The sequence below is a fragment of the Ammospiza caudacuta genome, chromosome 8 (assembly GCF_027887145.1).
Source record: "Ammospiza caudacuta isolate bAmmCau1 chromosome 8, bAmmCau1.pri, whole genome shotgun sequence".
NCBI classification, from domain to species: Eukaryota; Metazoa; Chordata; class Aves; order Passeriformes; family Passerellidae; genus Ammospiza; species Ammospiza caudacuta.
Genome location: NC_080600.1, coordinates 15955419 through 15971887, shown reverse-complemented (window position 1 = coordinate 15971887; position 16469 = coordinate 15955419). Strand labels below are relative to the sequence as shown.

The following is a 16469-nucleotide window of genomic DNA, read 5'->3' as shown; positions in this document are numbered from 1 at the left end:
ATTTAATGAAAAAGAAAATCAAAATACTTTTGTTGGCTTTAACTTGCCGTGAACTTTGATGTTTTGAAGCCACTGACCCAATTTTTACAGAGATGCTCTAAAGCAAACATGAACCAGTGTAAGGAATGCCTTTCTAGCTAAAGCTGAACTACAGTGTGAAGCTGGAGCTAATAATAATGGCATTCCTTTTCCAGCACATTGCCTAACAGGAAATAGTTCGACATTTTTCTGAAAGAATATTATGAGAGAGCAAAAAGGTCTTGGGACATATCTTGGGACTTTTGCTGCTTTGTATTTTCAGAGATTGGATTCAAAAGCAACCTTTTATAATTATTTGATCTTTTGCAGTTAGATGTTTTATAGATCTTTGAGGCTTGGGAGTACAGTTCAAATGCTAACCATTACATGTAGGCAGATAATGGAGAAGTAAACAAAGAGGTCCAGCAGCATCAAAAAGAGGTTGACCAAATGTTTTATAGATATAAAATACTGAATACTGAGAAATATCTGAAACCTCATGATGCAGTTAACCACAGCAGTTGCCCTAACATGACAAATGCCTTTAAGAACAATTTTATATTGTGCTTCTACCCTAAAACTTCTTCACGTGGAATTTTTTTTAAGTCCAGAAGGTGAATACTAGAAAAACATATCAGTGTTTCTGAATTACTCTAGGAGCCACGTTTTTACCAATTTTGGACTTGTTTGCCATGCCTGAATGTGAACTCACTTCTTTATTCTCCTTTGAGGCTTCAGCCACAAACTTCTTTCCACTTCAAATTTAGGGAAACTGCATTCATGCACAGAGGTAATAGAGGTGCTAATGAAGGAGCAGAATTTGGTTTCCAGAATGTTTCATGTAGATAAAGATGTCCATTAATTACAGGACTGTTTAAAAATACAGTAAATTTTGCATTAGTTTTGATTCTTTCTATTTATGGGTTCAGTATGCTAAATAATGTTTTGCTAGTACCTGTGCTAGCAGCACAGCTGCTTCCTGCTGCAGTGGTTACTGGGGATCAAGCAAAGCCTTGATGCATGTGCTTGGTTCTAAGCCATATAAAATCTCACTTTTCTGTACCTGAGTGCTTGTGCTGGCACAGAGACACTCACTGTGGTTGCTTGCACGTTTTCAGGTCGGAGAGGACTCCCGCCATTCAGGACCCCCTGTTTTGCCAAGACCATCCAGCACATTTAACACAGTCAGCAGAGCTCAGTACCAGGATGTGGTTCCAGTGGGTATGTCAGCATCCAGCCTCTGCTCAGAGTTCTCCATCACTGAGGGGCCATGGCAGTGTGCATTGCAGGGGTTTCCATTTATTTGGGATGGCTGGAAGTTGCCATTTGTTATGATCCTTCTGTCCATCTGCATTTCCCTACTGTTCAGTTGGAACTTTCAGAGCTGGAAGTGTGCAGAACTAAATAAGTGATGTATTTTACCTTCCTGGCTCACATACTCTGTGTGCTCAAAGGATGAACTGAAGCCAGGGAATCAGATTGGATCGTAATTGGACTACGTGTATTCTCAGAGATTTTTAACTTTTTTTTTTTCCACAACTTGTGAGTATCTATTTTGGCAAGATTACAGGAAGTGTTAATCAGCTTGGAATTAGCCATTAGCTTAACTTCTGTTCTCAGTTACAAACACACAGAGTTACTGGCTTCTGTGCCACCATGTGCAGAATGTATCTTGTTAAATCTAACAGCTGTCACATTGTGCTAAATCAAGATAAATTAATCTGATTAACTCTAACTGGCTCTTTTTACTGTGGCATGTTTACTTGAAAACCTCTGCCCATTTATATCCTCCCCCTTGCCATGGACATGGTGTGCATGCTTCATGGGCTCAGCCATTAATGAGGATTTTATATGGGTGTTTCCAATGGCTGCTTAATGTTTGAGAATAGATGCAGTGAAAACCAAGGTCCCTGCAATTTTATACTAACAATAACTCTTCTGGTTTCACCTTAGCTAAGAGTGTGAGTGATGAAATATAATAGAAACTGCTAACAGAATAATAGCTGTTAGCAGTGGAAAGGATATGCTACAATGAGATTTGGTTCATAATCATAAGAAATGTGTTCCTTAAAAGACAATAGAATTGGTAACCTTACATACAAAAGTATCAACCCAGTACTTCTAAACTCAAAACTGTGAAGGTGAAGTGTGTCATTATTGTTGGAGACTCAAAAGGAATGTCATCCTTTGTTTTGGATCTCCTTGTTTCAGCATGATATTTTTGTGAATGTTTTCAGCTTACAATGACAAGATAGTTGCATTTCTGCGGCAGCCCAATATCTTTGAAATTCTCCAAGAGCGCCAGCCAGATCTTACCAGGAATCATTCACTCAGGTAAGAAAATAAGTGAAGTCTGCTATTCCCATTTCAGTAAAAATGCTAATTACAGGTAGCTACTTTCATTAATTAACAGTGAAACATAACAGAATGTAGACTTCTGATGACTTCAAACATATTTATAAAGCTGTGGGAAATAGTTTTTCACTGTATTTCTGTGTAACAGTCTGCTTTGACAAGGTTGGAGAGAACAGAGATAATGTTTAATTATCAGATAAATGTACCTACAAGAAAATGTTTGGAACAACTGGCATAAGAGATTTGCTGATGTCTTCCTAATGTGCCAAGGCAGCTGGATGGCACAGCAAATGTGCCCATTCATTCAGCTGGGAGCATGAGGCAGAATGGCATTTGGATTTGTCCTTATCTTTGCAAAGCACATTTACAGAAAGGCTGTCCTGGCCTCATGACATCTGGAGATAATCTTACCTCAATCAGAATTTTTTATGTCTCTCCAAAATTTACAAAATGGTACATCTACAGATTTTTGCACAGTGCAACAAGATCTGAGGAAGGATGATCTTTGTTGTGTGGCTGTTGTAACTCCCTCATATCTTTGGACTTGGAAATGGAAACACCAGCAACTTGGATAGTATTGGCCAGAACTGAAATGAATGTATCTGTTCTTCCTTGGACACTACATTTAAAAACTTGGTTTGATTGTTGGCAGTGTCTCTCCTGTGCAGTGCTGTGTTCCAGAGTTCTACCCACACTGGCTGGCATGGTAGCCAGCACTGGTACTCATTTTTCTTCTGTTCTGTGTTACTTAGTGATCCCTTTTCCTCTGTGTCCTGCAAGTTCCCAAAATTCAGTGAGCTACCCTATTTTGCAGTTTCCCCATGTGTAGCATAACAAGTTTGTGATGTGTTAAAGACGTGGTTTACCTTCTAAAGAAATCCTAGCTGCCAAACCTGAACCAACACACTAGCAGAATACAAGCTCTCTAGAAAATACAGCAGAAATCTGCAGTTCTCAGCATGTCAAAACACTTGTACCCATATCACTGCAGGCAAGTTTCCTCCACCAGGCTTGGTTTGAAATCTGCTGGGAAGTAGCATACAAACAATTTCTGGTTGCTTGTAGTTTCATTGCTTCATATTCTTTTTCCCAGGGTGCTTGATTTCCTGCAGTCTGATAGCAATCAGTGCAATTTTCTTCATGTGTGTTGTGGGTTTTTTTTAACAAACTAAAGTTCAAATTGCTCACAAGGCTTGTTGGTATTCCCCGATTCTGCTTCTAGCAGAACCTTGCTTCCTGATTACAGATGCATAATTTCCCGCAAACTTGATTTCTCAAGAAAAGTTGAGTTTCAGATTAGAAACGAAATATCAGAGGATTTTCTGTACCTCCTAATTTGATTGAGATTATATGTCCTTCTGTACATTTACTTTGGAAGGAGACTGAAGATATATGCCTTAACTGACTTTCCTCAGCAGAATGATTGAGGATTTTAATGAACATAATTTTTTTTTACATTGAATGGGATTGGTCAGAAAAGCCATTCTCTTAAGCTGAATGGTCCCATTTTAATTTTAGTATTTGAAGTTATTAATTTAATTAGCATAAATTATCTTCCATTATACTTCTCCTATATTCTTCTAGAGCTGATGCTTCAGTAAGATTTTAATTTTTATAAATATCCCAGTTTTATTTTTCCCGGTTAGTCTTTTAAAGACCCTGACTTAGCAAATTATTGGAATCCATGTCTGTTTGACACAGAGCAACCGTGAGACTAAGCAACTCCATGGACATTACTGTAACACCTGAAAAATTAAGCCCTAACTAAAATCCTTCAGTGTAAATTCTTTGTGTAATTTTTTTTAATAGTGATTAGTACAACTGCTAGTGATCTCTTCCTTTGAGGACCTCGGTGCAGTTGAAGTGAAATTATAATTATATTGAATATTCCTATTATTAATATTATTGCAATTATTACATAGATGAGGAGGAAAATCAGTATTTGGCCAGTGGAAAAGGACATAGATAATTTGAAAAGATCTCTGACATTTTCTGTCTAAAATAATTTCTCATTACCTTAGAGAAATAAGAGATAAGAAGTTGAGAGTCTATTAAAATATAAAATGAAAGTATACTACATGTAGAAAATTGCTGTTCAGAGGTTTCATGGTGGAGTGGGAACATTATACTTCCCATATCTTTGTTAGGCATGTTGCCAAGATTAAATCTTCTTCCAGGCCACTAAAGGTAAATCTGAGAGGCTGCTAAATAATGTAAAGGGCTTCAGGCAAAGGCACCTGTTATACATTAAATATAATTTATAGTTTAATGGAAGGTAAAAGGCATATATATTTTTAAAAATCACTGAAATCACAACTCTCACTGGTAACACCAAAAAGTCATGCATTGCAATAATTTGGAAGGCTGCATATATTAGTTAACCCAGAAAATGTCCTTCTGGTTTCTGGTGTTGCTGACAACCGAACACTGAGATATATTTTATAATCCACCATTTATTTCCTCCAGCCTAGCCATTTGGGCACCAATGTAAAGTGAAGTGGGCTTTGGAAGTGTCCAGATGTCCCTGCCAATTGCATGGAGTGTTTTTGATCTTCTTGTCAGTGTTGGTAATAGGACATGGTGTAGACAGACTTGTGAGCTAAGCTAATGCTGCTGTTCTCACAGAGGTCTTTTCTGTTTGTTTGGGGGTTTTCTCCTTTCAAACTGGGACTAGGTTTAGGTTTTAATACATGGGTTTGATTCTTGTTTTCTTTTCCTCCAGAAGTGTAAAGACAAATTAGAATTTATCTCTGCTGTGCTATCATACCGATAGAGAAAAAATATGAAGGATGTACTTGTATTACAGAATGCAAGGAAAGGCTCTGCAGAGAAAAGTAATAAGAATTTAAGGAATTATATTCAGTATAGATCCTAAAATTATGTGTGTTACCATGCTCAGAACTTAAGATGCATAGATTCCACAGTCACCAAACAGGGTCTAGGAGAAAGGATATGTGTTTAGATGAAATACAGGGGAGAAGTACTGCAGGTTTTTTTTACTGGAAGATCTCTTAAGTGCAGTGTGTTATGAAAATGCTGGCTTTAAAATCACAGGTATACATTGTAATGTATGGCTTACATTTGTACAGAGATTCAGAAAGACAGTGAACTCATTTTTGCAATAGGAATGTATTTTTACAGGTTTCAGCCTCCTGCTTTGAATTAATAGACACAGACTTGAGTGTGAATTTTTGGGATTGATTTTTTTTTTACTCTTTTGGAGTAAAAGAAGCCTGCCCAGAGCATAAGCACATGAGCATTGAAGAGATGAGGGCAATGGGAGCATCCTTCCTCAGAGCAAATTAACTTTTTGGTTGTAGTATTTTACTGCTCACATGGGCTTGGTGTGGCAGGGAAAAAAAGTAGGGAAAACCATAACCCAGAGATTACTGATATACTCTGTACTCGTTGCTGTGGTACAAATTGATGCCTTATTTGCAAAAGGTACTTTGAAAGCCTTTTTTTGCTCACACAGGGAGAAGATCCAGTTCATCCGGACAGAGGGAACACCTGGGCTGGTGCGTTTATCCAGTGATGCAGACCTTGTCATGTTACTCAGGTAGGCACTGCTGCTGCCCATGCACATGTGGAACACCTTGTGGCAGCCACTCAGGAGCTTTCAGGGAGCAGTGTGGGCTGATGATGTCACCCAGTTGCTTCCCTTTCCCTCCCTGGAGTTGCAGCTGGGAGAGCTACAGCTCAAGGCTCAGGTTTTATTTTCATCATGTTCAGTTCTAGATGGTAGTTGAATGTCACACTTTTCAAGTGCGACCTTCAGCTACTTGTGATTCACATGGGTTTGCCCAGACCACCTGTAATTGTCCTGTTGCATCCAGCCCTGATGCTTAGAAAGGTGGTACAGCTCAGACCTTTATTCATCAATGAGCCTTGTGCTACTTTTAGACTGCATCTGTTTATTTCTGTGCTTTGGGAAGTGCCTGTTTGTAAAGGCACATACTTGAGAAGTCTTTTTATTACTTAATATCTCTCTTGCCTCTTCACTTGCTGTCAAGCATTGTCCCCTTTTGTAAAGGCAATATTCTTAGACTTCAGAAAATGGGAAGCTGATTCTTCAGTACTTTTCATTTAAGCTATTAACTTGAAAAATCAGGCAGATTTTTTTGCTAAAATTAGACCCTTTTATCTTGATACTGTGCTCTCATCCACTGTAAAAATGCATCAAGAAGTTCATGGGTACCTTTAAAATGGAATCTAGTGAAATAAAATTGACATTATCAGTTGTATTTTGAGGTCAGGTTGTATAATGATAATCCTTTCTGGTCCCTAAATCTCCTAGTTATTACAGCTATTAAAAAATCTCTTTTTAAATCTATGCCTGGGTCTTTTTGAAATGTAAATATTGTTTCTTAAGAAACTTTTTAAAATGTTTAACTTGGAGGAAAACATCACATGGCCATGACTGCAAAAAAAACTGTGAGAAAGAACCCGTTTTAAAAAAGTCCATGTAAAAAATCTAGATATTTGTTTGGTGAGCAGACTTAGTAAAAAACATCTTTTATTTTAACATTGTTTTCGTTGCATTGGATAGTATAAGACAGGTTTACAGTTCTTTCTATAGCTCAGTTTTTGAAAGTGATTTTTATGTACTATTGCAACAGTTTATTTGTGTCATGTTTCACATTCAAAATACCTTTTGATACCAGATCCATTCTGACATTAGATATTCTGTCCCTTTTTGGATTTCCTTGTCAGATTTGGGAAAAGACTGAAATTTTAATATATATATATGCATATATACATACATGCATACACACACACACACACACACACACAGAAGCAGTGATTAGGCTGCAGAATGTTTGAGTTTTTTCACTTAAAAAGTTGTGTATCAATAATAGATGAAGCATGAAGTAACTGAGCTTGAAATGCTAGATGTGATTCCTGGTTCTGTTATTAAACATAAAATGTTTAATAGTACTGTTATTAAACATAAAATGTTGTGCTAACAAGCTTACCAGTCAATACACTTAACAAGTTCAGATGTGATTCTTAATCCTGGAGGCTTAGAATGTTTCTGAGTAAGGTTATTGACCCCTTTGTAATGAGAACATTTAAAAAAAAAAAAAAAGAGAGAGTGGCCCATGAATTTTTAAGGCTGATTAACTATATTTTAACCTTGAGAGGAAATACCCAAATAGCAGTTATTGCTTTCTAGTACTTTCAAAATCTGCTTGAGGAAATGGCAATAAAATACTTTGTAGCACTTAAAGTGTGCACGGTGAAAATAGGTGACTATCAAAGAAAACAGGTTAATAACTAGGGATTTATCCCTAGAAAGTGAAACCTGCTATTTATTCAAATAAACATGTTCTTTCTCCTTTTCTCCTTTTTGCCAGCTTGTTTGAGGAGGAGATAATGTCATATGTGCCGCCACATGCCTTACTTCATCCCAGCTATTGCCAGTCCCCGCGAGGCTCGCCGGTGTCTTCACCTCAGAACTCTCCAGGTAAGTTGCTCAGACAAAGCTTCTGCAGGGCCTCCATGAAACCACTTCTCATCCTTGATCAGACAAGATCTAGAACTATTTTTGAACTAAGTCAACAAGTCCAATTGTATTTGACTGTCAGACTTGAACTTTTGCCTTGGCTCACAAGATGTTTTGCTGGATGTATGCAGCTTGAGGGGTTGTGATTTTGTTCTGACTTGTAAAAAAACATGCAGACTTGTTTCTCGCTGGTGTGAAACAACTAAGTGACTGCTCATGCCAGCATCCTGATGCCTGGAGCATGGATCTAATAGCTGTAAATTAAAATGGCAATGAAATGGGGCTGTGGGGCAATGAGGGACAATTTTATATATAAAAGCCAGCTTGTTATACTTTACCACAATTTCAAAACATAGCATACTACAGCTGTCTGAATATTCACGTCAGAATGGAAGGAGACTGATATTTCAGATTCTGAGTTGCAGATTAGAACTAAATTATTGCAAGTATGACAAGTAGCATTTGAAAGCCATGTTGATAGATGTTGCTATGCTTAGTTTCCTCATGATAACAGATAAATCAGAAGTGACTTAAGGGGATTTCTACAAATTTGATAACAAAAGTATAGATAAATAGAGAACATTTAGAGTGTAAGCAACTCTAGATAGTTACAGACAACAAGTAGTTTTTATCAGAAAAAGAACTGTGATTTTCATGGGCATTTCCCAGTCCAGAGTAACAAAAAGCTTTGCCTTTTCATGGAATCAAATTAAATGCATTCATAAACATGTGGTAGCTTTTCCTGCTGTTGGACAAAGAACCTCTGTAAGATCTCTCTGAAGAAATGATCTGAAGACTTTAATGATCTTTGGCTTTCTGTGAAGCAGTGAAATACAGTATTCACAGTTATTAATACTTTCAGTATGTATGTGGTTTAGATATAACTGTTTCCCTGTATTGACAAGAAGGGAATGATCTGCATGTATGCATCTTACTTCCAACTGCAAACCTGGCAGTCTTTTACAAATAAAACCAGTTTTGGCTTCCAGAGTTAAGATTTCTTAATCACTGGTATGTGCACCAAAGCATGCTGGGCATAGTTTCATTCCAACAAAGTAATTTCAAAATATGCTCAGTCTTTTACATGTGATATTCTCATTTACTCACAGTAGCAGCAGACAGTAGAGAAGGAACAGTGATGGGTTTAGTCGCGTTCTCCCTAAAATTGTAATCTCTCTTCTGGCTCATAGAAAAATATAGAGAGACCATTGAATCTCTCTGTCAGTCTGCAAGGGTGCATGTTTGTGTTGGTGTACAAATGACTTTTTTGATGAGAAATTGTAAATAGCCCATGTTTCTATGGAGGCTCTGTTTTTTCTCATCAGCTAAGCTGGCTGTGCTGCACTGCACGAGGTGGGGTGTTAAGGATCCATTGTTCAGATCAGTCACAATCACTTGTACTTTCTGTTTTGGAAAAGATGAATAGTCATGAAGCTACTCTTTATATCTGCTTCAGAATATAAGCTCTTTGAAAATCAAGTATGATTATCACATCACTGGTGGTTTTAGCTCTTCCATTAACATCTTTTGTTCCCAAGGCGGAAGTAATCACTATAATTGCCCAGGAATTTCTTGGCATATGCATCTGATTTGCAGTGAGGAACTTGTCATGTGCTGACAGAATATTATGATGCTGATCTCTGAACCATGAATAATGTGTTATCAGATTCATGTTTTGTGATACCCTTCAAAAAAATCTAGCTTCCTTGAGGGGTTAACATTAAAGTATATTTTTGTTGCCTTTTCTGGTGACTGCATTTTTGTACATAGTTTGACCCAAAGCAAAACAAACAAGAGAGGGAAAAGGCCAGTAGTTAAAATGCTTGTTTACTGTTTCTGTAAGTTTTCAGGAGATTTCAGCTCAGTGTACCTTTAGAAGCTCTTGGTGCTCTCAGTAAAAGAGGAAAACCACTATAGAAGAATCAATGACCATGATCTCTGTTTTCGGAGGGATGGTTCATGTTTCTTTTGGAGCCCTGCAGATTCCATGATATTTACTATCCTCCCACACTTCACTTGAAGCCTGGAACAAGTGCCAAGTGTATTTCTGGTCGGACAGGTCTTTTAAGGACCTGTTAATTGGCATTCAACTTAGTGAGCTCACTGGCTGTCTCTGATCTGTGCAGAGATAGACTCTGCAGCTCCTTCCAGCCCCCACTTCCGCAGGATGTGCTGTCGCCGTTTCCGTCAGACCCATGGGCTTTGTGGCTGCTCTCCTTCCCCTTCTCTGCCCACAGAGGCTGAACGGATGCACCTCCTCTCTTGTTTTACCTGAAACGTTACATTCACATGCCTTCCCCACAGCAGCATTCAATGTTTCTGTATTGGCTTAGCTTCATGCAGGGAGCCACAAACAAACTTGCATGAGGAACTGAGGTAAAAGACAGAACTCTGCAGAACAGTGCTGCTAAACTGTTCATTTGTGCTTTCAGTGCTTTACAGGTGGCCACTAGTTCCAGAGAAGTAGTTGGCGACTTATGTGTATTTTAGGGCATGAAAAATTTTAAACATCGTCCAGATTTTTTGTAGGATGTCTACACAGCCATGCAGCAGGGAAGGAGTTTAACTGCCTCCTTGGCACCCTGCCTCACAATCAAAGCAGCGGAAGTCATTTATCCAGGGAGGCAGTGGAAGTCCTAATGATGGCCATTTTCAGAACAGATGAGACTAAACACCTGATTTGTATACACTGTCCATGCAGTTGTAGGGTATGCCTTTTTTTTTTTTTTTTTTTTGTGTACAGATCTCACCTCTTCTTGGTTTTAAGAAATTGACCCTCAAAACCAGTTTTTCAAAATTAAATTCCCTTACATGAACATCATGTATGTTTCTGCAGCCACAGATTAGAAGTTCCACAAAATTAAATTTGGTAGTCTTTCCATTCTTCCTATATTTTTCTTCCTTGTTACTTCCCCAGGGAAAATCTTCCACTAAGGAATTTCCAAATATTTTCCTTCTTCCTCTTGGTGTAGTCATCATGGGAAATGCAGAGTTCAGCCTATTTTTGCTTCATTTCTGAGTTGTTGTTTTCCTGATAATATTAAAACCAGAACAGAACATTTATTGTATGAACTATTATAAAGGTAAGACATAAAGTGTACTTGAAAAACAAAAAGTAAAGTCTTTCTAGTTGCTTCGTTGTTTTTAAAATCCATCTTTTGCATTGACCTGGATTTGCTCTTTTAAGATTTACTTTTGAAAGATGATACTATTGGAAGTGAGCAACCGAAAAGTCTGCAGAGCAGATTTGAAGATATGCAGCTTTTACTCTTTATGGAGGTGACTAAACCAAACACATACCATGCATATCTCTTGCTATGAAGGAGTCTTCCCAGGAGCAGATGGGACATCCATCAGCTGGTGTCACACAGCTCATTCTGTGCCCATTGCTCCCTGCAGGTACTCAGCGTGCCAACGCCCGAGCTCCAGCTCCATACAAAAGAGACTTTGAAGCCAAGCTGAGGAACTTCTACAGGAAGTTGGAGACTAAAGGATATGGACAAGGCCCAGGGAAATTGAAGTAGGTTGAAGCATCTTGTGAAACTGGATTTCTTTTCAGGCAGCTTGCCTTGCCTCGCACATCTGCAAGCTTCTTCCCATTAGAAGGAATGCAGATGTTATGGTTACCCAGGCATTTCTGGGAATAGAAAACCTGTAATAAAAGACTTAATGCCAGCATGTGATTCATAGCAGAGGGTACAGCAAGTTCTGAGCACCTCTGTGCTTCCTCCAACTATGTTTTTGTACAGACAATGTTACCAATATGGTGCCAAAAAGAGCTCTGGGAAGAGGCCTGCAGAACAGGAGGCATCTGAATTCTTCCATTATGATATAAACAGTTATATTTTCTCATATCTTTTTCCACTAAAAAAAAATTAGAGAGACATATCTTTTGTACATCATTGCCTGTTCTGATACCACAGTCCTCTTTAGTAAAGAGGATTCAAATATTACATGTTACTAAACTCTAAAGATTGCCTCAAAAAACTGGTAATATTTTTATTTTAGAACTCTGAATGGTAGAGTGCTTGGAGTGAGGTCTTCCCTTCTTCATTTATTAGCTAATCATGTGATTATGTGCTGTTATATATAAGAATTGTTCTCACAAGATACTTTCAAAATTTTGTAAATTACCAAGTCTTGTGCCAGTTATCAAACTCATAGCCATGAGGCACTAGAACATGATTTAATCATTTCCTCCATTATAAAAAAGGGGGTTTCTATTTTTTTTTATATTTCCTTCAGCCAGTCACTTCTCTTATTTTGCAGAAATCTGTGCAAAGCTCAGACTTCATTCATGTGAGCTTGTTACAAGTTTTGCAAAAATGAAATGGGATTAAAATGCTATTGTTTAGGCCTTAAGAGGCAAAGGTTGAGCAATGTCTGCCTAGAATGTAATCAGATCATAAACAGTTAAAGCCTTATCTATGAAAGCTTTGTCCTGAATGCTTGGACAAATAACTGGTGGGTAGCATTTGCTCCTTGTAATAATCTGTTCAATTTCTTACACCCTTTTTTCCCCTGACCTATTTGCCATCACACTGTAGATTTTTAAGCTGTAGTTTGACATGTGAACGGACGTTTTCTCTGGGTTGCTTTCCCAGGCAACAGCACTGACCTGTTCAAAGCAGGGCCCAGCACAGCTCTGCTGCTGCCTGGGTCTCCTCTTTGCCCAGGTGCCTGCTCAGCTCCAGGCTCTCCCCTTGCATGTCCTTGGCAGGATGGCTCAGTGCAGTCACTGGGCTCTGCAGGGCCACAGGGGCTTTGCAGGAGCTGGGGTGGGTTCAGCTGCCTTCCAGCAGCTGCTGGCTGATGGGCACACACAGAAGGCAGTGTTTGAATATAGAGCAAGTGAAGTCTCAGGAAACTAATTGAACACATTTTTTTTGGCAGGGGATGTTTAAGTAAGGAGGATTCTTTCACCTCTTATTTTAGATCTTCATGACACTTCCTTATTTGCACAATTTTTCTTTCAGAAGGTACATTGCGTTTTCGCATGTGATGCTTAAGTGGTGTTTTGTACAAATAATTGCCATTCCTTCTGGACTTTTTGTACCATCACACACTCAAGGATAATGTAGAAATGTGTGTTTCTGGCTTTACCATACTGTGATTTTCCATGGTTTTATCTTTTTCTGTGTTAAGAGGCTGATTTTTACAGAAAAGACGAGACTCTTGCTCACAGTTAAACTCACTTAGGGGCCCAGCTTTACAAAAGGATTTCAGACTTAATGAAAATGCCAGCTTTAGGACCTTTCTCCTTAAGACTTTAAGGAAGGACCAAGGCAGACAAAACAAAACTACTCTTCTTTGTACAATGTACAGTGTACAAGGGACATTTTATTGAAACATAAGGGAGCGCATTGGAGGAGAACAGGAGCTTCCTGATCTGAATAAAATTATCCAGCAGAAACGGGTATCTCTGAAATCACCCGGGTTATTATCCTGCTGTGTAAATAGTTGTTTCCAGATGTGGTTCATGTTCACAAATTGCTGTTTCAAAATACTTTTGCCCTTCAGATTAATCATCAGGAGAGATCACTTGTTAGAAGATGCCTTTAACCAGATCATGGGCTACTCAAGAAAAGACCTGCAGAGAAATAAACTCTATGTCACGTTTGTTGGGGAAGAAGGGTGAGTAAAACAGGGAAGTATTTGTGGTCTGAGAACACAGTGTCTTGCAGCTTCTCTCTCACCAGATTGTTCTCTAGAGAGAAAAGAGGAACAACTGTGGTCAGGAAATGCCACATACACAAGCCTAGAACATACAGCTGTTCAAGATGGCTTCTTAAGCATTTTGCAATGTAACATACCCTGCCTTTGCAGAAGTAATGTGAATGGTTATGTGAATTTTCCCAGTAGTTGGTGTGTGTTTCAGAATGTTGCTGGGAAAGCAAATTAAAAACCAAACAGCTTTCTTGTGTTATTCATATTTCTTTTCTCTCAGTGCTGTTGTGTCTCCAGGGCTTACCAAAAGACAGCTGCCATTTGTTGGAGGGAGTGTGCTTTCAGAGTAGGCTATGGGCTCAAGTCCTTGATTTAGCCCTGTCTGAGACACTGGGAGCAGAAAGCCCTCAGTACTACAGAAGGTGCTCACTGCCTCTTCAAGTCAGGGCCTACATCACAAGTAAAAGCAACTGGGCTGTTGCTAGTTGTTAAAAAACCCCAAATATTCCCCACGCTTCAAAGTCACATTCAGAGAATGCTCAGTCTGTGTCTAATGAAAGTCTAATGTGTTACAGGTTGTGAGATGTGTTTTGCAGAGATGTGTTTTGTGGTTAGATTTCCTTTGCAAGTGAAACTGAAACAGTGTACTATTTGCTGCTTTTGTCTCTTGATTTGTGCCCCCTTTGGCAGGCCTTAAAGCCCACTTGTCTGTTGTTGAAATGGTTCATGAATATGTTTATAAATATTTAAACTTTTATTCCATGATATTCAGACAACTGCAGCACAGCACTTGGAATGCTGTAGTGTGGGCTATTGCCATGCAATGTGTGAGTCTTTAAAATGCAAAGTTGTAATAGAAACGTCTCCTACAAGATTAGATAAAATTAATATGTCTTTGAAAACCTCTAAATCCTACTGTTTGTTTAAAATTCACCCTGAAGCACTTGGTGTTAATAAAGATCCAGTGAAGTCTTAAAATAATGTTAACACCTGAGAGCCAAGTGTGGACTTGTTCATATAAATAATATCACCATGCTGTCTGAGGAAAAACTCAGAACTGGAATGGCAAGGTGGTGCACAATGAGATTATGCTGTATTGACAAAGGAGAGTGGGGATGCAGGAGCAAGGCCTGCTTTCTCAGCCCCTACCAGCCTTTACTTTCACAGCTACAGCCTCAAATCAGATTTAAAAATGAAAGGGAAATTCTTTAAATCATACATGAGATAGAGATTGATCCAGATACACCATTTCCTTTCATCAGATGTCAGAATTTTGCATTTCACCACTCAGCAGCATGAGGAGTGACCTGGAAATGGGGGTGACGCCTCCTGTCCCCATTGTATCCAGCTTTACATGAGACTCTAGCCTTAATGGAAAAGAATCAGTTCATTAGGAGCAAAGGGAAATTAAAATGACGTCAGTCCTTTATTTGCACATCTGTATTTTTAATGAAGAAAGGATGTGTGCAAACAGTATTGTTTCATCAGAGATGGTGCAAGGATATGTATCACATCCAACTCTTCATTTGGCCAGGTGAAGAAAGACAGGTCAGGGTGGAGGAGAGGAGGAATACTGAAAGTTAATTGTTTCCTATTTGCTCCTCCTTTTTTAACAGTGTAAGTAGGAGTTTACTTTTGCATTTCTTTTGCTCTTGGTAAAGAGATATAAGTCATAAAGCAATGGGTAAGGAAATAATTACATAATACAACATTTTAGTAACTCTTGATTTATTAATATATAAAATAGTAAGTGGGGCAACTCAGACATGGTTGTTGCTGTTCAAGTGATTTCTGTCATAAGTCTCATAATGTGTATCTTCCTCCAATCTTCAGTTTCTATACTTACCAATTGTGATGCTCATTTAATGGTTGTTATACACTCATTCATTTTGGTAATAAATTACAAAAAAATTAGATAGAAAAAATATGGTTCCTTGTTTTTCCTGAGTTCTTTGAACTACTAGGAGAAGCTGCTTTGCATTTAAGTGTGGTAAATCTGAAATATTAATGGTGGTTCCTAGGAGACATGAGTCATGTTGCCAACAACATGAACATCCAAATGCCCCACAGTTGCATCTGTTGTGTGGTTGCATACCTCTCATATGAAGTTTTCTCACCCTTGTGCCAAGCCTTTAATTGTAGGATAAATCTGACTGGCAGTGCAGGACTCTCATGATTGATTTATTTAACATGACTCACAGTAACTGCATACAGAGGGAGCTGTATGAAGTGCCTGATAGTCAAGCACACAGTTTCCTTTCTATCTCAAGATTTCTTAGTGTGTCTGATTATCCCAGAAGTTTGCAAGAATCTTGCAGACAACCCTTTGCTTGATCCTGGTATTTGTGCCAAGATTAAGATCCAACAGTTGTCCATGGTGTCAAAACATTTTTGATTTTTTCCTCTCTAATTTATTGATGGAATCTACCCCTTCTTGCCAGGGTAAGGATCTGTTTCAGTACTTCACTGAAGCTTAACAGAAGTGAAATGCTTCCAAGTGACTGAAGGGAAAATGTATTTATTCAGCTGAGGGAAGAGGGTTTGTCCTCAGCTTGATAACGGCACCTAGCCTTTACTGTCCTGACAGCTTCATCCTCAAAAACAACTCTCATTTGTGGTTATCTTCTGTAAAAGTCTGTGAGCCAAAACATTTGTAGTAGGAGTTTTTTGTGAAAGCTGACCTTCTCTGTGGTACCTGTGTCTGTGCATCGTCTTAGTACTTGAGTCAAATATTAAGTCTTTTATCTATAAAAGATGTATCTTTCTTTTTGGTAGGATTATAATAGTCTCTGCTCCCCACTGGAAAACTAGTTTTCTGTTTTCCAACTCTAATAGAGCATTAATGTCATACCTAACTCATTTCACTGGTGACCTGCAGAGTAATGTCACAATTCAATCTCAGTGCATTGTCAGCAATGAATTT

The 16469-nt window shown here is 38.5% G+C and overlaps 1 protein-coding gene across 2 annotated transcripts in view; it reads left to right on the top strand.

Annotated features, from left to right (window-relative positions):
- Positions 1-16469, top strand: part of HECW2 (HECT, C2 and WW domain containing E3 ubiquitin protein ligase 2) — a 99583-nt gene that overhangs the window by 65955 nt on the left and 17159 nt on the right. For both annotated transcript variants that reach the window (XM_058809115.1, XM_058809116.1), the window contains exons 15-20: positions 1137-1239; positions 2256-2352; positions 5849-5932; positions 7731-7840; positions 11279-11399; positions 13400-13513. In XM_058809115.1, coding sequence (XP_058665098.1) covers positions 1137-1239; positions 2256-2352; positions 5849-5932; positions 7731-7840; positions 11279-11399; positions 13400-13513 — 629 coding nt within the window. The remainder of the gene's footprint in view (positions 1-1136; positions 1240-2255; positions 2353-5848; positions 5933-7730; positions 7841-11278; positions 11400-13399; positions 13514-16469) is intronic.